We start from the raw sequence: 23,062 nt of genomic DNA, 5'->3' as shown, positions 1-23,062 counted from the left end.
GTGGTGTAATAGGAAATAATCTTTTTGCTAAACTTGAAATGACAGTCTCTCCACCAAGCTGTCTCCTCCACCAGATGATAAGCCTTTAGGAAATTGTGCCAAAATCCAGGGCAGTGCCTTGTTCATAGTTGGTAAACTGTCTGCATCTGCTGCAGGGAGTTGTTTTTGTTTGCATTTTTATTGGAATTTTTAATAACAAAAGTAATACGTGCTTTTATAAGAACTCAAACTTAACCTGGCTGTCCTAAGACCCTGAAGTCAGAAATATTAATGATTTCGCATGTTCTATGCTCATACAAGCATGCATGCACAAATATAAAGAGAGTATTCATGTTTGGTTTTGGTTTAGGTTTGGTATGTTTCTTTTTAACTCTGCTACATGCTTTTTTCTCTTGGCAACACATCATGAATATCACTTCCGAACAATATCTAGAGATCTAACTTATTTTCACAGCATTATATTAGTCTATGATTTGGTTGTACCTTAATTTATTAAACAATTTCCTCAGTAATAAATACCATTTTTTTCTATTTATACAGAAATATTTAACTTTTATGTAATCAAATCAATCATCTTTGGCCAAAATTTAAAAGACACAATGCCAGATTTTGTCAAGGATGTGAAGTAAAGCAAATTCTCATACACTGCTGATTGAAGTATAAGTTGGTACTTCTACTTTGGAAAATTGGACATAGCTACTAAAGTTAAGCATATGATTTCTCTTTAACCAAATAGTTTCACTCCTATATATATATACCTAATATACTTATGCATGCATGTGTTCACCAAGACACATGGACACAGTTTTTCTTGCAGCATTATTTTTAATTCTCCCAAACTGGAAACAATTCAAAGATTCATCAGTAGAATGCCTAGAATGGTTCATGTGATGAAATACTATGCAGCTCTGGAAATAAATGACATATAGCTACACACAGAAATATGGATGAATCTCACACACAACATGTTAAGCAAAAGAAGAGAAAGTTAAAAGACTATATACCTTATGTAGGATTTCGTTTACATAAGTTTTTAAATAGGCAAAGCTAAACTAATGTATTAAAAATTAGGATGATGTTTGCCTTTGGGGCAGTACAAGTGGGTGGTAATTGAGGAGAAGCGTGAGGAGGGCTTCTGGGGACCTGGAGATCATCTATTTCTTAACCTGGTGGTAGTTTTACAGGAGCACTTACTTGGTGGTAATTCATTCAGCTGTTCACTTAGGATTTGTGCTCTTTTTGTATGTATGTTACAGCTTGTCAAAAAAAGGGTTTTAAAAATCGGTCATTTTTTTTTTTTTTATGGTTTTAGGGCTTCTGTGTTTTTGGTTCCATCAGGTTGATTCCACCTTGAGTTTGTATGTTAATTTTCCTGCACTCTCTTAGAATATTTTCATAGACATCCTTTTTATATTCAGAGATCTAATCTGTCTGAAATACATGTTTTGTAGCATAATGTAAGGGTCTTGATCTAATCTATCTGAAATACATGTTTTGTAGCATAATGTAAGGGTCTTTTTCTCTGCCCAGATGGACTGTCATTTTACTAGTACCATTTAATTAAATATAATATTAATCCCCACCCCTTAAATTGGAATGTTGATATGTCACATATTAGGTACCCATTTATTTTTTTAATCCATTTTTAAAGATCCCTGTAAAATGATAAGAGATATTCTGAACTGTTCTGAACACTATAGTGTCTACTGAGTGTTCGTGTCCTTCAAAATTCATATGTTGAAAACCTAATCCCAATGTGATGGTATTTTAAACCATTTTTGAATGCTGTATTCTGTTTCAGTCACCCACTTAATTATTCTTATACAAGTACCATACTATTTTAATTACAGTAGCTTTGTTGTAAGCTTATAGATTGGGTAGGCAGGAGCTGATTTCCCCACCTCCATCAGTATGCAATAACCCTCAGAACAGCGTTGGTTAAGATTGGTGAGCTTCCTTGGCTTCTTGGTATTAATGGTAAAGATAATTACATGGCAAATCTTTAAGTTTATTATCATTTGCTGCTTAATCTTATTAAATTTTTAAAGTGTCTGTTGGTATTGAAACTAGTATCTATTGGGGTTTTTTTCCCTTTATTTAGGAGATATATTGAATTATGGAGATTGATTTAACAATATGAATAACTTTTGTATTTCTAAAACAAACTTCTCTTCAGCATTTCCTAAAGTTTAGTCCTTATCCCACAAAACCACATATGCCATAATTGCCTAGGTATCTCTGGGGGGAGGAGAGACTTAAAATATACATGTTTTCACTCCATCCTAACTGATCTTTGGGAATAGAACCTAGGAATTTTAATTTTTAGTAAGCCCCTGGGTCCATCTTTATGTACATTATTGATTAAAAATTATAGCACCATTTTTTTCATGGGATGTTATTATTTTAATAATATTTTAATTAATTATTTAATATTTAATTAATAATTATTTTAATAAACAACTGGCTTTGTTCTGATAGTATTTTATCTAGAATTTTTGTGTCTATGATGAATGAAATAATAGGCTTTTGTGTTGTTCTTAACAAGCATTACTATTAAGGTTATTTAGGCTTCCTTTTTTGGGGGGGGTGGGGGCGCTGCACCTCATAGTATGTGGAACTTTCCCTGAACAGGGATCGAACCCACGCCTCCTGTAGTGGAAGCGTGGAATCTTAACCACCAGACCACCAGGGAGACACCATGTATTGGCTCTTTTTTTTAATTTAAGTATAGTTGATGTACAGTATTATATAAGCTACAGGTGTTCAATATAGTGATTCACAATTTTATAAAGACAGCAATGGCTACTACAAAGGCAGCACCTAATCAAAAGATTGTGAAGCCTGTGAAGGTTTCTGCACCCTGAGTTGGTGGAAAGCACTAAGTTGGCAGATGAGATTTTCAAATAAAGATCTGACTGTAACTAAAAAGAAAAATCACTACATTTATAGTTGTTACAAAATATTGGCTATATTCCCTGTGTTGTACAATAGATCCGTGTAGTTTATCTTATACCTAATACTTTGTACCTCTTAATCTCCTTCCCCTATATTGCCCCTCCCACTCCCTCTCCCCACTGGTAACTACTAATCTGTTCTCTATATCTGTGAGTCTGTTTCTTTTTTGTTATATTCACTAGTTTTTTTTGTATATTTTAGATTCTACATGTAAGTGATATCATACAGTATTTGTCTTTCTCTGACTTATTTCACATAGTGTTAATACCCTCCAAGTCTATCCATGTTGTTGCAAATGACAAAATTTCATTCTTTTCACAGCTGAGTAGTATTCCATTGTATATATATATATATCACATCTACTTTAGCTGTTCATCTGTTGATGGACACTTAGGTTGATTCCATATCTTGGCTATTTTAAATAATGCCGCTATGAAATTGGGGTGCATGTTGGCTTTTAAAATGAATTAAGGAAGTGCAGCAAGGTTACTGTATGCAAGATTAACATAGAAAAAAATCACTGGAGTTCCTATTCACCAGCAATAACCGATTAGAAAATGTAACATAAAATCAGTATCATTCACAAGAGCAACAAAAACTATAAGGTGCCAAGAAAAATAAATTAATAAAAGATTTTTCTTTATGGAGAAAATTACAACATATTATTGAAGGACAATAAACACCTGAATAAGTGGGAAAATATACCATGGTCATGGATGAAAAGACTCAGTTTAGGATGTGAAATATACTCATATACCTTTAAAAGTATATACTCATACTTTCTTTTGGTTTTTTTTAGAATTATTTATTTATTTATTTATTTATTTTTGGTTGTGTTGGGTCTTCGTTGCTGCCTGCGGGCTTTCTCTAGTTGCGGTGAGCAGGGGCTACTCTTCTTTGCAGTGTGCGGGCTTGTCGTTGCAGAGCAGGGCTCTAGGCACGTGGGCTTTAGCAGTTGAGGCACACGGGCTCAGTAGTTGTGGCTCACTGGCTCTAGAGCACAGGCTCAGTAGCTGTGGCTCACGGGCTTATTTGCTCCACTGCATGTGGGATCTTCCCAGACTAGGGATCGAACCCGTGTCCCCTGCATTGGTAGGTGGATTCTTAACCACTGCACCACCAGGGAAGTCCCGTGGGGTTGTTTTTAAATTGGTACATTTTTCATATCTGTGCCAGGCTGACCTCTTCTAGATCCTGAGTCAGGTCAGTGGGTTTGGGTTTTGTTAGTTACATTGGTTGATTTTGTTTTCTGCTGTGTTTGGTGCACACACTTAACAGCCATCCACTTCTGCTCAGAGCTAAAAGGGTATTCAGCTTTTCTGATATAATCCTGTTGAAGTCCATCAAGACCCATCTTCATTGCAAGAGCAATTAAGGCTCCTTCCATTGGTTTCCCCATTAGAGTGTTGTTTCTAATTACAGCATCATTGCACACACAGCCTGCCTCAAAAATTCTGCTAACAGATGGGTTATAGAATCCATGAACAACATCACCATCAACAATCACTTCCCCAAATGGACTGTAGCCAACTCCAGTAACCTCAGCATGCAGGCCATCTGAAGTAAATATGTGGGTAACAGTCATTTCTTCTTTGTCAGGGTTCTAGTTTTATCTGAACAAATCATGTTACAGCAGCCCAGAGTTTCAACAATAGGTAGTTTTTTCACAATGGCCCTTTTGTTCACCATTCTCATAACACCAAGGGCTAGAGTCACTGTGACCACAATGGGAAGTAGAAATATATTCCTATCAAAATTTCAGCAGAAAAAAAAAAAAAAAATTTCAGCAGTTTTTTTATGAACCTTGGAAAGCTGATTCTAAAATTAATAAAGAAAAACAAAGGGATAGGAGCTGTCTTTCAGATAGTATTTTACTGGCAAATTCTATCTCTTTATTTTTACCTTTCTGTGGCTTTATAATTTAAGTGTGTCTCTTGTAAACAGGGATTATAAACTAGATTTTTAAAAAAAATTATACTGATGATTTTTCTTTTAGCAGAAGACTTGAATCCATTTATATCTATTCTAATAAACTATATATTAAGATATATAGTTTATTTTCGATTTTCAATCTGTTTTCTATTTTCCTACCTTTTCTGTGATCCTTTTTTCTTTTTTACTTGCAATCAATTTGATGATACGGAACACTAATTTTAACTCTAAGTAAAATGCTATCCTCCCTCACCCGAAGAATTCTATTTTTCGTATTAGTAGACTGTATTATGGGGAAAAATTGTACTCAGTGAGTTGTCAATAAAATATTTTCGGAAATTACTTTTCTTGCTTGTTACATAAATACCTACACAATATCCTTGATATTGTCTTTTGACCCAAAAAGCCTAAAATATTTACTATCTGGCCCTTAATAGGAAAAGTTTATAATGTATACACTTTATTTGTATTCTACTAGTGGTTGCTCTAGATTTTCAACTTATATATATAATTTAATGAAGTCTCAATAAAATATCTTTTTTCCAGAACAATACAAGGAATTATTAAAATTGCTTCCTCTCTCCCAACCTGTGTTTAAGTTTTATCTTGATTTTTTTTGTTCTCACAAATTAGACATTATTATTGTCATTGCTTTATACAGTCAATGCTATTGGGATTTAGCCCTATGCTTACCATTTGTTTTGTTGAGCATTTCTTCTCACATCTTCTATTTTGGGAGTATTTCCTTTAGAACTTCCTTTAGTGGGGGTTTGTTGCTATTGGACCTCAGTTTTACATGTCTGAAAAATGGTTTTACTTTACCCTTATTCATTAAACATAGTTTTAATTTATAAAATTCTTGGTTGACTTTTTTGTATCCTCTTATACTCTCAAGATTTTGTTCCACATTTTTCTACCTGATGTTGTAGTTGTTAATATTGGGTTGGCCAAAATTTTGTTCAGGTTTTTCCATAAGATGCTATGGAACAGACTTTTTGGCCAACCCAATAAATTGATTGTTGATCTAACTTGTCATTCTTTTATAGACAGTTCATCTTTTCTCTCTAGATGCTTTGAAAACGTGCAGTGGTGTGCTGGTAAATGTTTAGCATTAGCTCTCTAAGAAAAAAAATTCTGTATAGATAGATAGTTTATTCTAAATTTTACTGATATATGGTATGTATAGCACACAATTTACAAATAATAAAATATGTAATACTCTTTATTGTAAATTCCATTTAGCCAGTTGATTCTCACAGAATTGCTTTCATTGATTTTTACTAAGCTCTTACATCTTTAGCCAGCCTATAGTTGCAATTGACAAACAAGTGTAGTTCCACAATGAATGCTGATTGATACTTTCATTTACATGAACAAGTAAGACAAAAGTGAACAACAGGGGGATATGTCTCGCTTGTTCACCAATGACATTAGCAACTGCTTTGCTGTATCAGGTAATAGTTTTTAAATACTGGAAGAATATTTCCTCAATTTTTTTTTGTGCTAGTTACAGTGTAACATCTCAAAATACAACACACTGCATTATTAACATCTTCTCCATCATTTTTTAAAGTCTGTATAATCAACGAGTAGTCAATAAATCCCTGACTTGTAGCATTTGCTGATCTCTGTAGTGTAAATACTCCCATCATGGCTGACTTCAAGCTACTGATAAGATGTCACTGTATGCGGAGTTGGAAACAATATGCAGTAGCACACTGTTATAGTTCTACCATACAGATACAATTTACATAGATAACCCCAAGGGCATAGATCAGGGGTCCCCAACCCCCAGGCCGCGGACCACTACTGGTCCGTGGCCTGTTAGGAACTGGGCCTCACAGCAGGAGGTGAGCTGTGGGCGGGCGAGCGAGGGAAGCTTCATTTGCTGCTCCCTTTCACTCCCCATCACTCACATTACCGCCTGAACTGTCACTCGCGTTACCGCCTGAACCACCCCCGACCCAGCCCTGTCCATGGAAAAATTGTCTTCCACGAAACCGGACCCTGGTGCCCAAAAGGTTGGGGACCGCTGGCATAAATCATAGTTCAATGTAACAAAATAGTTAGGAAAGTGGTAAGTTTTGAGTATTTATTGCCTTTGTTTTTAATGGTATTTTATTGTGCATTTGTATCATTTGATTTTAATAATGGGTGTGGTTAAAACTGGCTCGCAAAATTCCTGAAAATTTAACAGTAAACTCTTCCAAGTCAATATGACCCAGGTCCGGCACACCACTATCATTTCCTGGGTTTGATTCACTGGCCTTCCTAAATCTTAGGATTAGTATCTTTCATCAGCTCTGGAAATGTCTCATCCATTATCTATTCAAATACTGCCTTTTCAAAAATCCTATTCCATTTCCAATAGGGCCTTCAAACTCACTGATTTTTGATACTCTCTTGTTTTTACTGATACTTTTGATGCCTCCTTTTCTTTCTTTAAGCATATTAAAATACTTATTTTATATTCTCTGTTTGATAATTCCAATATCTGCAGTCTTTGCAAGTATAATTTCAGAGCTTGTTTCTTCTTCAGGTTTTTGATTTTGACTTAGTTCCTCACATTTTGTGATTTTCCTTTGTGAACTCACATTTTGCCCACAATCTTTTCAGAATACTTTTAAGGTGATGTACATTTTGACCACAAATCTATGTGAGGACAGGCTTGTGGTTAAGAGTTCTCAGGGCCAATTTCCTCCTGCCCTCTCTGCTCCTACTTTAACTCAGGGCCAGGGAAGCTGGCTAGGTTTCATGATTTTATTCTATGGGGCAAGATTTTTTTCTACTTCACTCAGTGAAGGTGTCATTTTAAAAAAATACCCATGCTATTCACAGGTCTCTGATCTCCTGGGTTCTGGCTCTAGTCCCTATAACTCCCAAAACCCAAGTTCTCGGCTTCCAGAGATGGGCAGATAGCCCTGGGAAACTGCTATTTTCAGTGCTTCCTTCCCTCATTGAATTAGTGCTTTCTCATATTTTTTACTTTGCTGCCAGCACTGCTATGCATTACAATGATGATTTGATATTTTATCCATCATTTCTGAAATATTTTATGCCAGGAATGTTTCTTTGGACATCTAGTCTCCCATACTGCTGATTAACCATGTTTAGAACCTAAACTGGGGATTGGATTCTTGTGGAAAATTATAAGAGCCAAGGAGACCAGCTAAGAGGCTGATGCAATAGTTCAGGTTAAAGATAAAAAGACCTGAAGTAAAGAAAATTTCAACAGAGGGTGAGAGAAGAAGCTGCAGTGAAGAGAGATCTCTGAAGAGCATTGGCAGTGTTTAGCATACAGAAGTTGGGTGAGAGAAAGAGTCAAGGATGACACCACAATTTCTAGCTCAGTATTTTGATCCATCAGAGATACAGTGTATAAAAATCATGTTAAATATTCTCCAAAGTGAACCTGAATAGGATCAGATTTGTTTCAAAATCCTATTAATTTTTTTTAAATGTGTTTACAGGCATGGAAAGACGAACAAGATAGGTTAGCTGAAGAAGAACGCTTAAAGGAAGAAAAAAAAGCAGAAAAGAAGAGTAAGGAATCTGGTAAAAAGAAAGGCAAGGAAAAACTAGAGAAAGAAGATAGTAGGAATTTCAAGAGAAAAGAATTTTTAAAGGAGAAATTGAAAGAAGAGCAAATAAAGATCCCGGAAATAACAGAGGATCCCCTCCAGGAACCAGAACCTGAGATAGTTTACTCGGTAAAATCAATTTTCTAAAAAGCTCCTTTGGGTCATTCCTAATTGTTTGGGGAAGAACACAGCTTCTGTGGAAACATAAGGTTTTCAGTCTTCACTGCCACCACAGAGGACTTGGGGTTTCTTCTAGTATAGAAGATCTCAGACCTGCAGTCCACCCTGTGATACCTAGGACCTTCTTTGCAGCCGATCACCAAGACAGAAACACCCTTAGGCCAGTTTTTCTTGAGTGCCATGAAACCAGGTTTCTAGGGGTGGTAAAGATGGAAATTTGACACAAAAGCATTCACTTAGGTGTATGTAAATAAGCAACTGTGATAGGTCAACACGTTATCAAACCAAACTTGGGTCCACTTGCCTGCACACAGTAACTCCAATCTACTGACACCGGGTTGTGGGGAAGGAGAGTGCAGCGTTTATCACAGGGCACCAAGCAAGGAGTCCTGGGCAGCTAGTGCTCAAAACAACCAACTTACCGATGGGTTTCAGGAAAGCATTTTTAAAGGCCAAGTGAGGGAGGGAAGTCGCAGGGTATGTGACCATCTCCTGAAGAATTCTCTGATTGGTTGATGGTGAGGTAACAGGGCAGTGTCACAGGGGTTAACATTATCAATCCTTAGGCACCAGTAGGTCTGGGGGCTATGGTGCTCATGGTCATCAAGTACAATAGTTCATTTCTTCCATTTGGTGCTGGTTTTAGTATCTGTAAGGCAACTCAGGAAATGTGCCTCAAATACTATTATCTAGGTACTTCAGAGGAGCTAAAGCAGAGGATATGGGGGAGGGGTCTGTCCCAGGAAGGCCCCATAGGGTCCTGCTCAGTTACAATAGTGGACAAAGAGGTTGGCTTTTTCTGTCTCAGATGATGGGACTTGCTGAGTACATTGGGTTATCTCTCTGTATGCACCCACGTTTCTTGCCTGTATGCTTTTGTGAAAACTTCCCTTTGCCAATCTCTCCCTCAAGCCGTTTTATGAGAAAAACCTACTCAGGAAAAGATGGGAAAAAAAGTAACAGCGCTTGTCCTTTCTAGTTACTACTCTGAGCCAGTTGTTCTCAAGCTTTAGCATGCATCAGTATCACTTGGAGCTCTCTATAAGCAACACTTAGTTAAAAAAAAAAAAAAAAAAAAAGAAGTCTTTAACATATGACCTTCTAAAATGTAAAGTATCCATACTCCTCAGTATATTAGCTCTCTTTAAACAGAAAATTAACAGCCAATGAAAGAGAAATTGATAACTTTTCACACTGCCTTGGCAATAGTCCAGTGATTTGATTTGCACTGGGTTATGAGGATGCTCCAATGAACAGAGTTTAAAGTCATGGACCTCCTTTAATTCTACGTGTCATTATAACACTACAGGAGGTGCCAAAGATAAGATGGACACTGGCCTCTGAGTCTACAAAGTGACAGACAAATCATTTAGCAGAAATTAGGCTTATGGCAGCTTTAACTGGCTCACATGGATGACCTAATTTTTGTCAATTGCCATTCCACACTCAAAGCATGATGTTTTCTTTTCTAGTTTCGTGGATACAACATGGGAGAAACACCAGTCCATATCTCAGGAACAAATTATTATCTGTATCCTTCCGATGGAGGGCAGATTGAAGTAGAAAAGACAACATTTGAAAAAGGTACATTTTGAAAGCAGCTGGTTAATGGTTTGGAAGATATTAACCCATTTCAGATAATCCTGGGGCCTTGTACTCCTGAGTATGATAGGTGAGAGTAGTAATGTGCCCCCAGTGATTCATTTATGCACAATGTTCCCCACTTTCAGACTTCACACTCTTCTGTTCTAATAGCCTCTGCAAGGCACAGGCCAGCTGTGAGGTTACCTGGACACACTAAGACAAACATTCTAGTTGTTAAAATATGAAAATATTTCCATAGGATTGGAAAATAGTATAATAGTAACTGCAATAAGCAAATCATTACTTAATAATGTTAATTACAACACATAGTGTTATCTCAGAAACTAAGCACATACCGTGAATTTAGAGCAAATTCCTGATTTGGTTTCTGGAGCACAGAGTTTGGGGGCCTGCTGCCGATATCCAGTTATTTTTGCTATAAAGAAATTGCCTCTGGATTCAGAAGTCAGTAAGTGGGAGGGAGGTCTTGGACATGAGCTGAGAAGGACCTAGTCTGGAAGAAGGAAATGGTTCATTCTCCCCAAAGGAAGAGCAGATCTGGGCTCTAGGGAACTTATTGGGGACATCTTGTAGAGCTTCTCTTTTCACTGTGCTTTAAAGATTTCTTAGGATGGGTTTGAGAACCTGGGCTTTATTTGACAGCTTATTGTCTAGTAGGGAGCTGTGGTCTCTGAGAGCTGGGAAGAGTCAGTGGGGAGGGGGTGTGAGCAGGATCCTGTTTAATGTCCACAAGATTATGCAACCCAACAAGGGACGCCAGGGCTCCTCCCACCCACACTCTGCCTGTGACACCAGCCCACCCCTTCTCACTCCCTACCCTTCCTCCAGCCCTCTCTTAATTTTCCTTCCTTCCTTCCTCCCTTTCTCCCTTCTTCCCTTCTTCCCTCCCTTCCTTCCTTCCTATCATCAAATGACCATCAATTTAATGAGGAAATCATTACAAGAGTGAGAATGCTATTCCCTATGTGGAATCATGGCTCAAGCATCGTTAGATAGTAACTGCCACATCAAACAAAAGATCCTACCAATGATTTTTAAAACGAAAAGGCCTACAAATTATTTAGAGAATGGTTTGTGGTACAACTCATATCAAATGCCAGACTGTTTTATTATATAAGGTTTGTTTATTTAAAACATGAAAGGGAGGACTTCCCTGGCGGTCCAGTGGTGAGGACTCCGTGCTTCCACTGCAGGGAGCGGGGCTTCCATCCCTGGTCAGGGAACTGAGATCCCCCAGGCCACTTGGTGCAGCCAAAAAATAAAAATAAAAATAAAGACATTTAAAACATGAAAGGGATTTTTATTAATAGATAGGTGTGCATATTTATTTATATTACCATATTTTTTAATATTTAATATTTTGAATGTCAACCCTGGGTGTAGGGTACAAATAGTAGCAATTAAAAATGGAACTCAGAGTCACAGAACTGCGAAAAGCACTGTACTCAAGTTTTAAAATGCTATGTTCTATTTTCAGTAACCATTCTTTACTCTTATCAATATTTGCATATGCATGTAATATATATGTTTCAGATGGTTCATGGTAAGTATATTTTTATCTTAATTCTATCAACTTTGAGATATGATCATTCAACTAAAAAAAAAAAGAAAAAAGCTGGAAGAGGAGACAAAGAATGAGTCAGAACACTAGCAGAAAATGTGTTGTTTGGGAAATTCTTATATGTTCCTACTAACAATAATAACTACTGTAACTAACATTTATGCAATTCTTTATCAATTACAAAATCCTTTCACATTAACCATCATGTGTGATTGATCATAAAGTTGAGTACAGGTATACCTTAGCCAATTTACTCTCCCTTCTGTAATTTGATTTTAGGTATGAGCAGAAAGTCTGCAAACATCTCCCTGATCCACCTGCTGTTTCTTCCTGGAATTCCACCATCACTTTATTCTTTTAGGTATCTTTTTATAAAAGTGGTGACATCCCTAGGTATTTCTAGTCCCTGACTTAAATGCTATGCTGCATTATTTAACGGTCTTATCACAGAGCTTAATTGGGGCATCACAATCAGCCCATTTTCTATCCTATGATTCTTCTCCAGGCCCAACTTTTATCAAAGTGAAAGTGAAAAAGGACAAGCACAATTTTTTAATTCATTTAAGAGACCCTAAGAAAATTGTGAAAAAGGAGAAAAAAGTGGATTATCCTTCAGAAGATGAGAAAGAAGAAAGAGAAGGAGACCAACATTTTGAAAAAGGTAAGCAGCTGCATCTTTGTGGCAGTGGGTATCAGTACTTCCGCCATAGCTCAAACCTATCCACCTAACAGAAACACATGCATCCCTGGAAGGTAGGTAGCATGTGTAATTTTTACAGATGATAACTGAAGTGTTTTGCCATCTTGTTTATATACACTTTCCCTAATGTAAAGGGGATACACATCGTATACATAGCCCATCTATAGTGGGCTGCTTACTTGGTTTCGCCTCCTCTGGGAACCCAGCTCTTGATTCCAGCTGACATGCAGAGTCTACCTCGCCTGGCTACCTTTTTGTAGCAACATTGAGTTTGCAATGTCCTTTCTGGCCTGAATTTTGTTTTATGCACTGTACCAAGTGCAATCTCTAGGACTCAGGTCCTCATTAATTGATTCCTACTGAAGGTTTGGCCTCTCTGCAATATTGACTGTGAATGATAGGGTTTCTATCTATGCTCTATCACTTAGATCTCCATGTAGTATCAATTTTCTTAAACTGCAAGAACAAGAAAAAAATCCTAAATTTGGCCATGAGCATCTCTACCTGCTTGTAGATGAGAGTTCCAAGTGGATGTCCATTGATCATACACCATGAAACTTCCTGATAACACCATTTGACATGTCCCGGCAACACCAGCTGGAAAAATTAATTGCTTCTTGCCCAGTGTAGGTTATACCTGCAAATGGAGATGAATTAATTAATAAAATGCTTTTGGACTCAAGTTAGTAATAAGTAATAAGATCAGTAACTAAATCTTGCTAATAAATTTAGTTATAGTCGCAGTGTTTTCTACATTCAAGGTAAGAATACAATGTTTGACAAGTTTGAATGTACCCAAGAACTTAAAAACAGAAATTTAAAAATTACTTTTCTTTGTTTTATCTGATATAAGAATATATGGTTTAGTATAAAAATTAGGAAATATAGGAATACTTTAAAAAGACAACAGTTGCTCATAATTCTACCACCCCAGCAGCAACCACTATTCACAGTGTATTTCTTTCACTTTCTCATGATGATCAGTTTCCTATTCATTAAATATTTTTAAAAATAATATTATAATAACTGTATGGTACATAATCTATAAAAATATCAAACCACTATGCTGTGTACCTGAAACTAATGTAATATTGTAAGTCAATTATACTTTGACTAAAAAAAAAGATATCTAAAGATTTAAAAAAACAAGACTTTTTAATGATTTCATAATAATTCATTGGTATATGTACATATCATAATTTACTTAATCATATCCATGCTTTTACATATTTGGGTGATTGCCACTTCACACTGAGTTTTGCTTACATTTCTTTTTGATAAAACAAAAATGTCCTTGATTTGATTTTATCTTTTAGAAGAATCAAATGCAGAGAATAAAGCTGTCAGCAAGTTTGGATCTTTTTCTGCCACCTTGGAAAATGGAATCTGCCTCTCAATAAGTTACTACGGATCGAGTGGAATGGCGCCAGGTGAATTAAACACAACAGAAAGGATAAGTGTCCCGTGACCAAGGGCAGCTGCCCACCCTCCATCAGCTCACTTGCTGATAAACATGTTCTGATTTAATGCCCCTCATTTCCTGAGCAGTGGGAATATATGTGTGTGTACATACATATGTGTTGTACATATGTATGTACATATATAATCTTTCATATGTAGAAAATAACAATAGTTTGACATTTTAAACAGCACTTTTCATACATATAATCTCACATATAACCACATGTACATACATATAAGTTATCTTTGTTAACTAACCCATGAAAATAAGTCTGTTAGTTGGTACCAAAAAAAAAACATGATTTGCCAAAGAATCCTCTTGATTTTCTACAGAATAATATTTCTATGAATCCTGTGTTTATGGAACTCCTCAATGTGCTTCAGAACATTAATCTTAAAGGAGCCATTCATTGGACATCTTGAAGGATTTATTTACCCTACTCTTAATAAACAAATTCTCCAACTGGAAGCTATTTCCTTACAAACCACAAAATGACCTGTCACTTTACCAAGAACCAGTTAGGAAATCTTGTGGGTTCTCATGCATTTTACAGGGATCTAACCATAAGAGATTAAAAAAAAAAAAAGCTTTATAAAATCAAAAGGTAATCCCTGGGCTTCCCTGGTGGCGCAGTGGTTGAGAATCTGCCTGCTAATGCAGGAAACACGGGTTCGAGCCCTGGTCTGGGAAGATCCCACATGCCGTGGAGCAACTAGGCCCGTGAGCCACAACTACTGAGCCTGCGCGTCTGGAGCCTGTGCTCCGCAACAAGAGAGGCCACAATAGTGAGAGGCCCGCGAACCGCGATGAAGAGTGGCCCCCACTTGCCACAACTGGAGAAAGCCCTAGCACAGAAACGAAGACCCAACATAGCAATCAATCAATCAATCAATCACTAAAGAAATCTTAAAAAAAAAAAAAAAAAAAAAAAAAAAGGTAATCCCTATGTTGTGTGACCTTAAACTACATGTGAATTGTGGTGATCCAATTATCTGCCGTACTATGTAGTTTCATTTCTCTAGAGACAATATTCCCATGGGTCATTAATCCATGTTTCTTACCTTGTGCCAAGTATTGTAGTACTTTAGTGAGTTAGAGAGCCCATTAAATTTGTTAGTATTTTTGCTTTATTTGGGGTTTTGACTTTTAATTTTGTAGTTGATTCATTTTTAATCAGCACTTGGAAAAGTCATTTGTTGCCTAACAAATTATGTATTAAAATCCACAATCACACACAGTCACTAACAAACCATACCCCTACTGAACAAGGTTATCATTATTTTACATTAAGATATTTACATTCTACTCTCTATCAACTATGTTGCTGCTATTTCCTAAGTGATTTACTTATTCTTGATCTAATCCTTAAATTAATATGTAATCTTTCCATTTAATACAGATGTTCCTAATTTCAGTTTATAGGTACTGCACTTGAAAATGTTTATAGTGTAGATAATAAGTAATGTTTTACTTCCTGTATATTAAAAAAGTTGAAGGCATGAGTCTTTGTAAAAAATATATTATAAATTCCTTAAGGATGCATATAATACTAATATTTAAGAACGTTTATCTGCTAGCGGCTAAACAAATTTCCAATTCAATTCCCCCCTCTTAATTCAATATATACAGCTCTCTAGAGCTTATTGATCTTGCTTAACTGAAACTTATGCCCGTTGATTATGATATTACTTTATGCTTCCTATTGCCTTCTCTCCCCAGCCCCTGGCAACCACCATTCTACTCTTTGATTCTATGAATTCAACTATTTTAGATACCTCACATAAGTGGAATCATGCAGTGTTTGTTTTTTTATGACTGGCTTATTTCACTTAGCATAATGTGCTCGAGGATCATCCACATTGTTACACATTACAGAATTTCTTTCTTAAGACTGAACAGCATTCCACTGCATGTATACAGCACATTTTATTTATCCAGTCATCTGTCAGTGGACATTTAGGTTATCTCCAGCTCTTGGCTACCCTAGTCTTTTTTGTGCCTTTCAGTTCCTTGATGAACTGTGCTCTCTCTTATCTCTGACCAATTGCCCATGCTGTGCCCCTTGCTCAGAATTCTTTCTCTTGCTACATACATCACCACTTTCAACAATGAACTTCCTCCTATACTTCAGGACTCAGCTTACAGGTTACTTGCTATGAGAAATGCTTCACCCATGTGAACTGGGTCTTTGGAGGTGAGTGGAAATTGCTTAGGCAAAGAATCAAAGAAAGGGAATTCTATACCAGGAATAGCATGTGCAAAATCTCAGTAGTATAAAAGCATGACACGTTTGTGGAAAAGCAAACTGTGCAGTACAGTCAGTCCTCTGTATCCCATGTCCATGGGTTCTGAATTCGCAGATTCGACCAACCTTGAATTGAAAATATTATTTAAAAAAAAATTCCAGAAAGTTGCAAAAAGCAAAATTTTGCTCCCAATTTGCCCCATGCCGATCACTATGCTGAAGCCACGTGAATGAAGTGATGAGTAGGCACACCCTACTGTGGCCGCCTATCACGTCACAGATCTGCACTCTCTCCGGTGCTCATTGTCTGAGCATCGCTGGTCTGGTGTCCCGTTCGTTTGCTACTTGTATTGTGTGTTCATGCTTGGTTTCTGTGAAAAATGGCTCTCAAAAAGCAGCTAAGTGGTCAAAACAATCCCTCAAACGCCAAGAGGGAGCAGAAAGTGCTGTCTCTCGACAAGAAAATACAAATCTTTGATCTTCTGAAAAGTGGCGTGTGGCTTGCCGAAGTGGGATGTAAGGTCACTAAGAACGAATGGAACATTCTCACAGTAAAGCAGAAAGAAGCCGGAATTCATGGAAGGGTTAGAGCTGCCCCTACAATGGCAAAAATGGTCTCGCAGGTTGATGACAAAGTGCTTACAAAGTGCTTGTATTTTGTATGTGGCTAGGGGACATGTTACAGAAACATGTCCCTTTGGATGGCAAAATTATGCATGAAAGAGCACTTAGCCTCTGTGAGCACTGTTGTGAGGGGTGAGGAGAGTGAGAGGAAGGAGTTTAAGTGTACTAATAGATGGATGGTTAGCTGGTAAAATGCCACACCCTCAAGAACTTAAAGATCACAGGAGAATCAACATCGGCCAGTGCCAAAGCAACATCAGTGTTCCCAGAAGAGCTCAAGAAGAGAAAGGCTACCTTCTAGAGCAAGTCTTCAATTGTGATAAAACAGGCTGATGCCCAGCCGTACCTACATCCATCAGAATGCCAAGCAGGCCCTGGGGTTCAAGGACTGGAAAGCTTACCTTACTCTCGGGCTATGGGGCAATGCAGCAGGTCACATGATCAAGCCTAGTCTATGAGCAAACAACTCCTGGGCCCAAAAGAACAAAAACAAAAATTGCCTATGCTGTTCTGGCAGCACAACAGGAAAACTTGGGTGACAGCCGTCTTGTTGTTGGAATGGTTCCACCAGTGCTTCATTCCCGAAATGAAGAAATACCTCAAAGAGAAGGGGCTACCATTCAAGGTGCTCCTCATAACTGACAATGCTCCCAACTAACTCAATTTCTCTGCCTCATTGACAAGGAAGTGGAAGTGATGTTCCTGCCTCCGAACACTGTATCACTGCTGCAGCCACTCAATCAAGGCATCATCAAGGACATTAAGGCAACTTATACCTGCCTCACCTTCAGGAAGATTCGTGCTGCCCTTGGTGCTAACCCTGATTGCAACATTGTGGATTTAGGGACTTCCCTCGTGGTGCAGTGGTTAAGAATCTGCCTGCCAATGCAGGGGACACGGGTTCCATCCCTGGTCCAGGAAGATCCCACATGCTGCAGAGCAACTAAGCCCGTGCACCACAACTACTGAGCCCGCGTGCTGCAACTACTGAAGCCCACGCGCCTAGAGCCCACACTTGGCAACAAGAGAAGCCACCACAATGAGAAGCCTGTGCACCGCAACGAAGAGTAGCCCCCACTCGCCACAACTAGAGAAAGCCCACGCACAGCAACAAAGACCCAATGCAGCCAAAAATAAGTAAATAAATAAATTTATTAAAAAAAAATAGTGGATTTATGGAAGAGCTTCACAATTGTGGTTGGAACTGTGCTTATTGCACAGAGGCTGTAGGTGCCCTAAAGCCTAAGACAGTCAATACATGTTGGAAGCCATTATGGAGTGAGGTAGTCGATGATCTCAGGGGCTTCCCCACTATTGATGTAGAAATCAGGAATATCTTGAATGTTGCAAGGGAAGTTGGTGAGGGGGGAGGAGGCTTCTTTGACATGAGCTAGGGACATGAGGAACACATAGAAGAGTATAGAGGAGTCCTTACCAACAAGGAACTCAAAGATCTGCCGAAGTCATCTACAGATGATTATGATAATACAGAAAATTTAGAGGAAGCAGAGCCATCAATTTGGACACGTGAAAATATTGCAGTGGTTTTTCAATAGGTGCAAGTGTTAAAGGATATGATCCTCAAGTACAATCCTTTGACGGACTGAAGCCTCTGTGGTATCCAAGGTATAGCAGTATGCCAACAATCATTGCAAGACTTGTTTGATGATGCAAAGAAAAGGAAGAAACAGCTTCCTATAACAGTGTTTCTAACTAAAGCATCTGCAGTTGTGAAGCCTAGAACTTCAATGCTTGAAGATCCTCAGCCCTCAACCTCCAGATATCCTGACATTAGTATTATTGAGTCTCCTCCAAAGTGACAGTGTCTGCAATTGGAACCCAGTTCTCCTGACTAGATAATCCTTCTGACATCCTGTCAGAAGACTTAACTCAGCCTGATGTCTCACCACTTACCTAGAGTGCCACACATCTCACCGCCTTGCCACATCGGTACCATAGACACCATATAGCAATCATCATCATCATCATCATCATACAAGGGTAATCAAGACAGGAGAACCAGGGTTTTGGTGATTGTTAACACTGTGTGTGTGTGTGTGTGTGTGTGTGTGTGTGTGTGAGAGAGAAAGAGAGAGAGAGAGAGAGAATTAATTAATAATATTTTCTCTATGATTATATTTTCTGTATGTATTTTAAATATTCTGTGTTTTATTCCATGTATTTCTCTTTTGGGTCATTAAACAAAAGCCGTCCGTAAGTGTTGAAAGAAAGATAATGTTATGTTGTTGCTGACGTGTGCCATGTAGTTAAGCCCATGATGGTTGCGTGATTCTGTCTGTACTGAACATGTAATTTTTTGTCATTATTTTTTGTCATTATTTCCTAAATGATGCAGTATAATAACTATTTTATAGCATTTATATTGTATTAGGTATTATAAGTAATCTAGAAATGATTTAAAGTATATGGGAGAATGTCCATAGGTTATATGCAAATAAATACTACACTATTTTATATAAGGGATTTGAGCATCCACAGATATTGGTATCCATGGGGTGTCCCGGGACCAACCCCCTGTGTATACTGAAGGACAACTGTATAAAGTACAGCTTGTATGGAAGTGTTTTGTGGCAAATGCCTTTCTTTTGGGTTCCCCTGTCGCTCTGTACTTTTCCTATCACAGACTTAACACACGACACTGAATACCTGAGGTTCTCTTCATCTGAACTTCTCATTACATTACAAGTTCCTGATGTCTCATTCATCACTGGTTACCCAATGCATGGTACATAGTAGTAGGTACTCAGTAAATATTTACTGATTGAGTAAATGGATGGGGATGAGAGGGAGGAGTTTCCAGCTGCCTCTAACTAGATGCCATTCACTATTTATATTCTGTACTTGCTATGAGTCAGGCATCTTGCTGGCACTGAGTCACTAAGATGAATAAAACCATGTTACATCTACTCAAAGAATTCACTGTCTAATGGGAACAGAAACCATAAATAGTGAAATAACTGCATAAGTGCTAGAAATTATATACAAACCAAGTACTGGGGACAGCCAGAAAATACTTGAGAGAGAAAGCATAGCATCTGAGATGAGACTTTGTAGATGAGTAGGAACTATCCTGACAAAGCAGCAAGGAAAGGGAATTCTAGACAGTAAGAACCATTTGTATAAATACACAATTGGGTAAAAGCATGACATCTTTACAGAAAAATGAGAAGTTGAGTGTGACTGGAGTGGAGGAGGGTGAGCGTTGTGTGTCTTATAAGATTTGTGAGCGCCAGAGTTTTTTAAGTATGAAAAGGGAAGTGACATGAAAAGATTTCATTTTAGGAACATAATCATAGTGGTAGTTTGGAAAGTACACTGAGGTGGTGGTATTAGGAAACTGCTACAAAAAATCAAGCAAGAGAATAAGAATATGAACTAAGGTGGTAGAAATAGATAGGAGAGGCATGATTTGGAGAAATTTCTGAGGGCTCTGTGACTGGTTGGATGTATAGGGTGAGTCAGAAAGAGAAAATGCATACAATCTCAATGTCTCACTTGAGAAACAAAGTGCATGATTGGTCATGGCATTGACTGAGGTTGAGAACATAGGAGGGAGGGTTATCTGCTTGGAAGAGGAGAGACTTACTGATTTTGAAATGTCTCCAGTACCACAAGCAGGGGGAGATGTCTAAGAGCAGCTGGAAATACAGATCTGGGGCTGAGAAGAAAGCTTGTGCCCGGAGATGTGAATTTTGCAGTCATTCAAATGTAGATGACAGCTGGAGCCCCAGTAGTCAACAAGATACTCAGATCTAATAGAGATAATAAAGGCTCTCAGCCCTGAATGTGTATCACAATCACATGTGATTGTGTTTCACAACTATAAATGCCTGGGCCTCATCCCCAGAGAGTCAAGGTGGGGGCCTGAGCATTTCGTTTAATTCCATGAAAAATGATTATGGGCAGCCAGAGTTGAGAACATCTGTTGTGTAATGAGAAGGGGGGAAAAAACTGGGACCTACCAACATTTAACAAAGAGGAAGAGTTAGTAAAGGAGACTGAGAAAAAAATGACCAAAGAGGTAAGAGGAGATCCAGGTGGGAATGTTACCCTGGAACCCAGAAGAGAATATAACCTAAGACGTAAGGGGATGCTTGGAAGTTTCCAACATAGTTTCTCCATGGATTGGCTCTCCTTTTAGAATTCTGACAATCCATTAAACCCAGAATAAAATCAGTCTTCAATAAGAAAACTTCTTTTATCATCTCAGCCAGAAATAATCTATTTCTTTTCTAAATTTCCTTGTTTGTATCCCTTATGTTTCTATTTAATATGTCCTTGTATTGAAACTATTTTAGTACAGATCTTATTTAGACTATTTTGACTTCATAAGGTCCTTTATTTTTCTTTTTCATTATTATCCACTGCTCCACACGTTTTACATATGAGCCTCAATAAATATTTCTCAAAAAAATGAAGAGATGGTTACTGCCCTATCATTAGGAGACAATCTAGATAGGGAGGCAAGAGTGTGTGAAATCATGACTCAATCAAATACATCAAAGTATTAAGTGCCTCAAATTTCTAAGCTACAATTTTGATTTCGAAATCAACTACATTACCCCTGAAACCTATCCAACCGATCAGTCCTACTCAGCAAGGTAAAAATTGCCAAGTGGCATAAATGTTTGAGATGTAAATTTTATTTAACAAACATATCAAATATAAATGTCTAATTTACTTGATTTCTCCTCTTTCTCTTTATAGAGGATAAGGATCCTAACTTGGAAGCAATGTTGAATATCCCATCAGCACATACTCCAACAGTAATTCCTGTTGTAGTGAGTATTCCTGAAGGCAAAGAAAAAGGGAAAACAAAAAGCAAAGAAAAACCCAAAGAATCTCTTAAAGAAGAGGAGCACCCAAAGGAAGAAGAGAAAACGGTAAGTGGACCTTGCCATGTATTCCCAAACTCTGCTTCTGCCTCAGTGTTAACTTTTTTTAAATCATGAGTTATGTCAATAGTATTATTACAGTGGGTATATTTTACTGTGCAGATTCAGTAACACTCCTTGTCCTTTCGGTTTTGAATGGACAAGAAAAGGTCTGCACACAGGAGTTGAATTCCCACGCCAGGAGACATACTGTCTTAAACAAACTGTCTCAGGTCATTCATTTCAAACTCAGAATAACTAGTTCAACCATTTTCCCACATTGGATCTTGGATGTTCTTTGTTTAGATGGTCAAGTTCCTACCATTCCTTATTTTCAATACTGCATTTAATTCCATTGAGATAAAAAACAATTGGAAGGGAAGGATCTCTAACTAAATAGTGGAAACACTTCTGTTAGGTAGATCTGGACTTAGATATTGATGTACTAAGACTTCAGCAAGACTAAAGGACAACCCACTTCCAGTTAAAGAGCAGTCCACCCTCTACCTCTCACCCTTCACCATATGCAAACAAGCACACACACACACACACACACACACACACACACACACACACACTTGAGAGCTCTTTGACTCTAAACATTTTCCTAATAGAAGTATATAGATCAAAAGAGGTTCTAAAAGAAGGACAAGAAGGAAACTACTGATCAAATCTTGACTCTTTCAGTTTTACTAGTACAGTTGTACAGTTTGTACAATGTACAAATTCTCAACTTATTAGAAAAAAAAGTGTTAAAAAGTGATCAGGGACCTGGATTTCAGAGCCTGACCCTTTGAAAGTTATGGGGTTTGAATGTTACTTAGCCTCTGCACCATATTTACACAGCTTTACCAGATGAGTTTTCTCAAGCTAGGACACTTGACTCTTAAGTAAAAATGTTCAAGTACTGAGTAGAATATCCCCAGGTAACTCATTAATTTAGCTGAAAGCAATTTGGTGGCAAACCAATCGGTCCACCCAACATTTTTCTAAATTGATGACAATGAAAGGGTGGGGGATAATTACTGGTTTTGAGTGTAATGATAGATTTGTCATGGCATGTTTGTGTTTTGAGCAGTATTGTTCATTTTACAGAATTTCATAAGCTTTTACCTCTTAATTTTGCTTTGTGTTTTTAATTGATTTTCAGCCAATGATCCAGATTTTATTCTCTATTAATAACAAAGGCAGAACAACCTAAATGATCAACAATAGAGGACTAGAGAGAATAAATTAAAGATGCAACACTGGGGGATCAGTTGGAATGATTTTAGTGGCGAGCTGCTAAGCAAGTGAACTGGAAAAACTGAAAGGATTATCTT

At 37.6% G+C, this 23,062-nt stretch overlaps 1 protein-coding gene across 1 annotated transcript in view; it reads left to right on the top strand.

Moving 5' to 3' along the window:
• SPAG17 (sperm associated antigen 17) overlaps window positions 1-23,062 on the top strand; it is a 221,396-nt gene that overhangs the window by 118,250 nt on the left and 80,084 nt on the right. Inside the window, exons 21-25 of the mRNA XM_057553166.1 lie at window positions 8,358-8,597; window positions 10,121-10,232; window positions 12,320-12,475; window positions 13,831-13,944; window positions 21,574-21,749. Coding sequence (XP_057409149.1) covers window positions 8,358-8,597; window positions 10,121-10,232; window positions 12,320-12,475; window positions 13,831-13,944; window positions 21,574-21,749 — 798 coding nt within the window. The remainder of the gene's footprint in view (window positions 1-8,357; window positions 8,598-10,120; window positions 10,233-12,319; window positions 12,476-13,830; window positions 13,945-21,573; window positions 21,750-23,062) is intronic.

The sequence above is a fragment of the Balaenoptera acutorostrata genome, chromosome 1 (assembly GCF_949987535.1).
Source record: "Balaenoptera acutorostrata chromosome 1, mBalAcu1.1, whole genome shotgun sequence".
Taxonomy (NCBI): domain Eukaryota; kingdom Metazoa; phylum Chordata; class Mammalia; order Artiodactyla; family Balaenopteridae; genus Balaenoptera; species Balaenoptera acutorostrata.
This window is presented reverse-complemented; position numbering and strand designations above follow the sequence as displayed.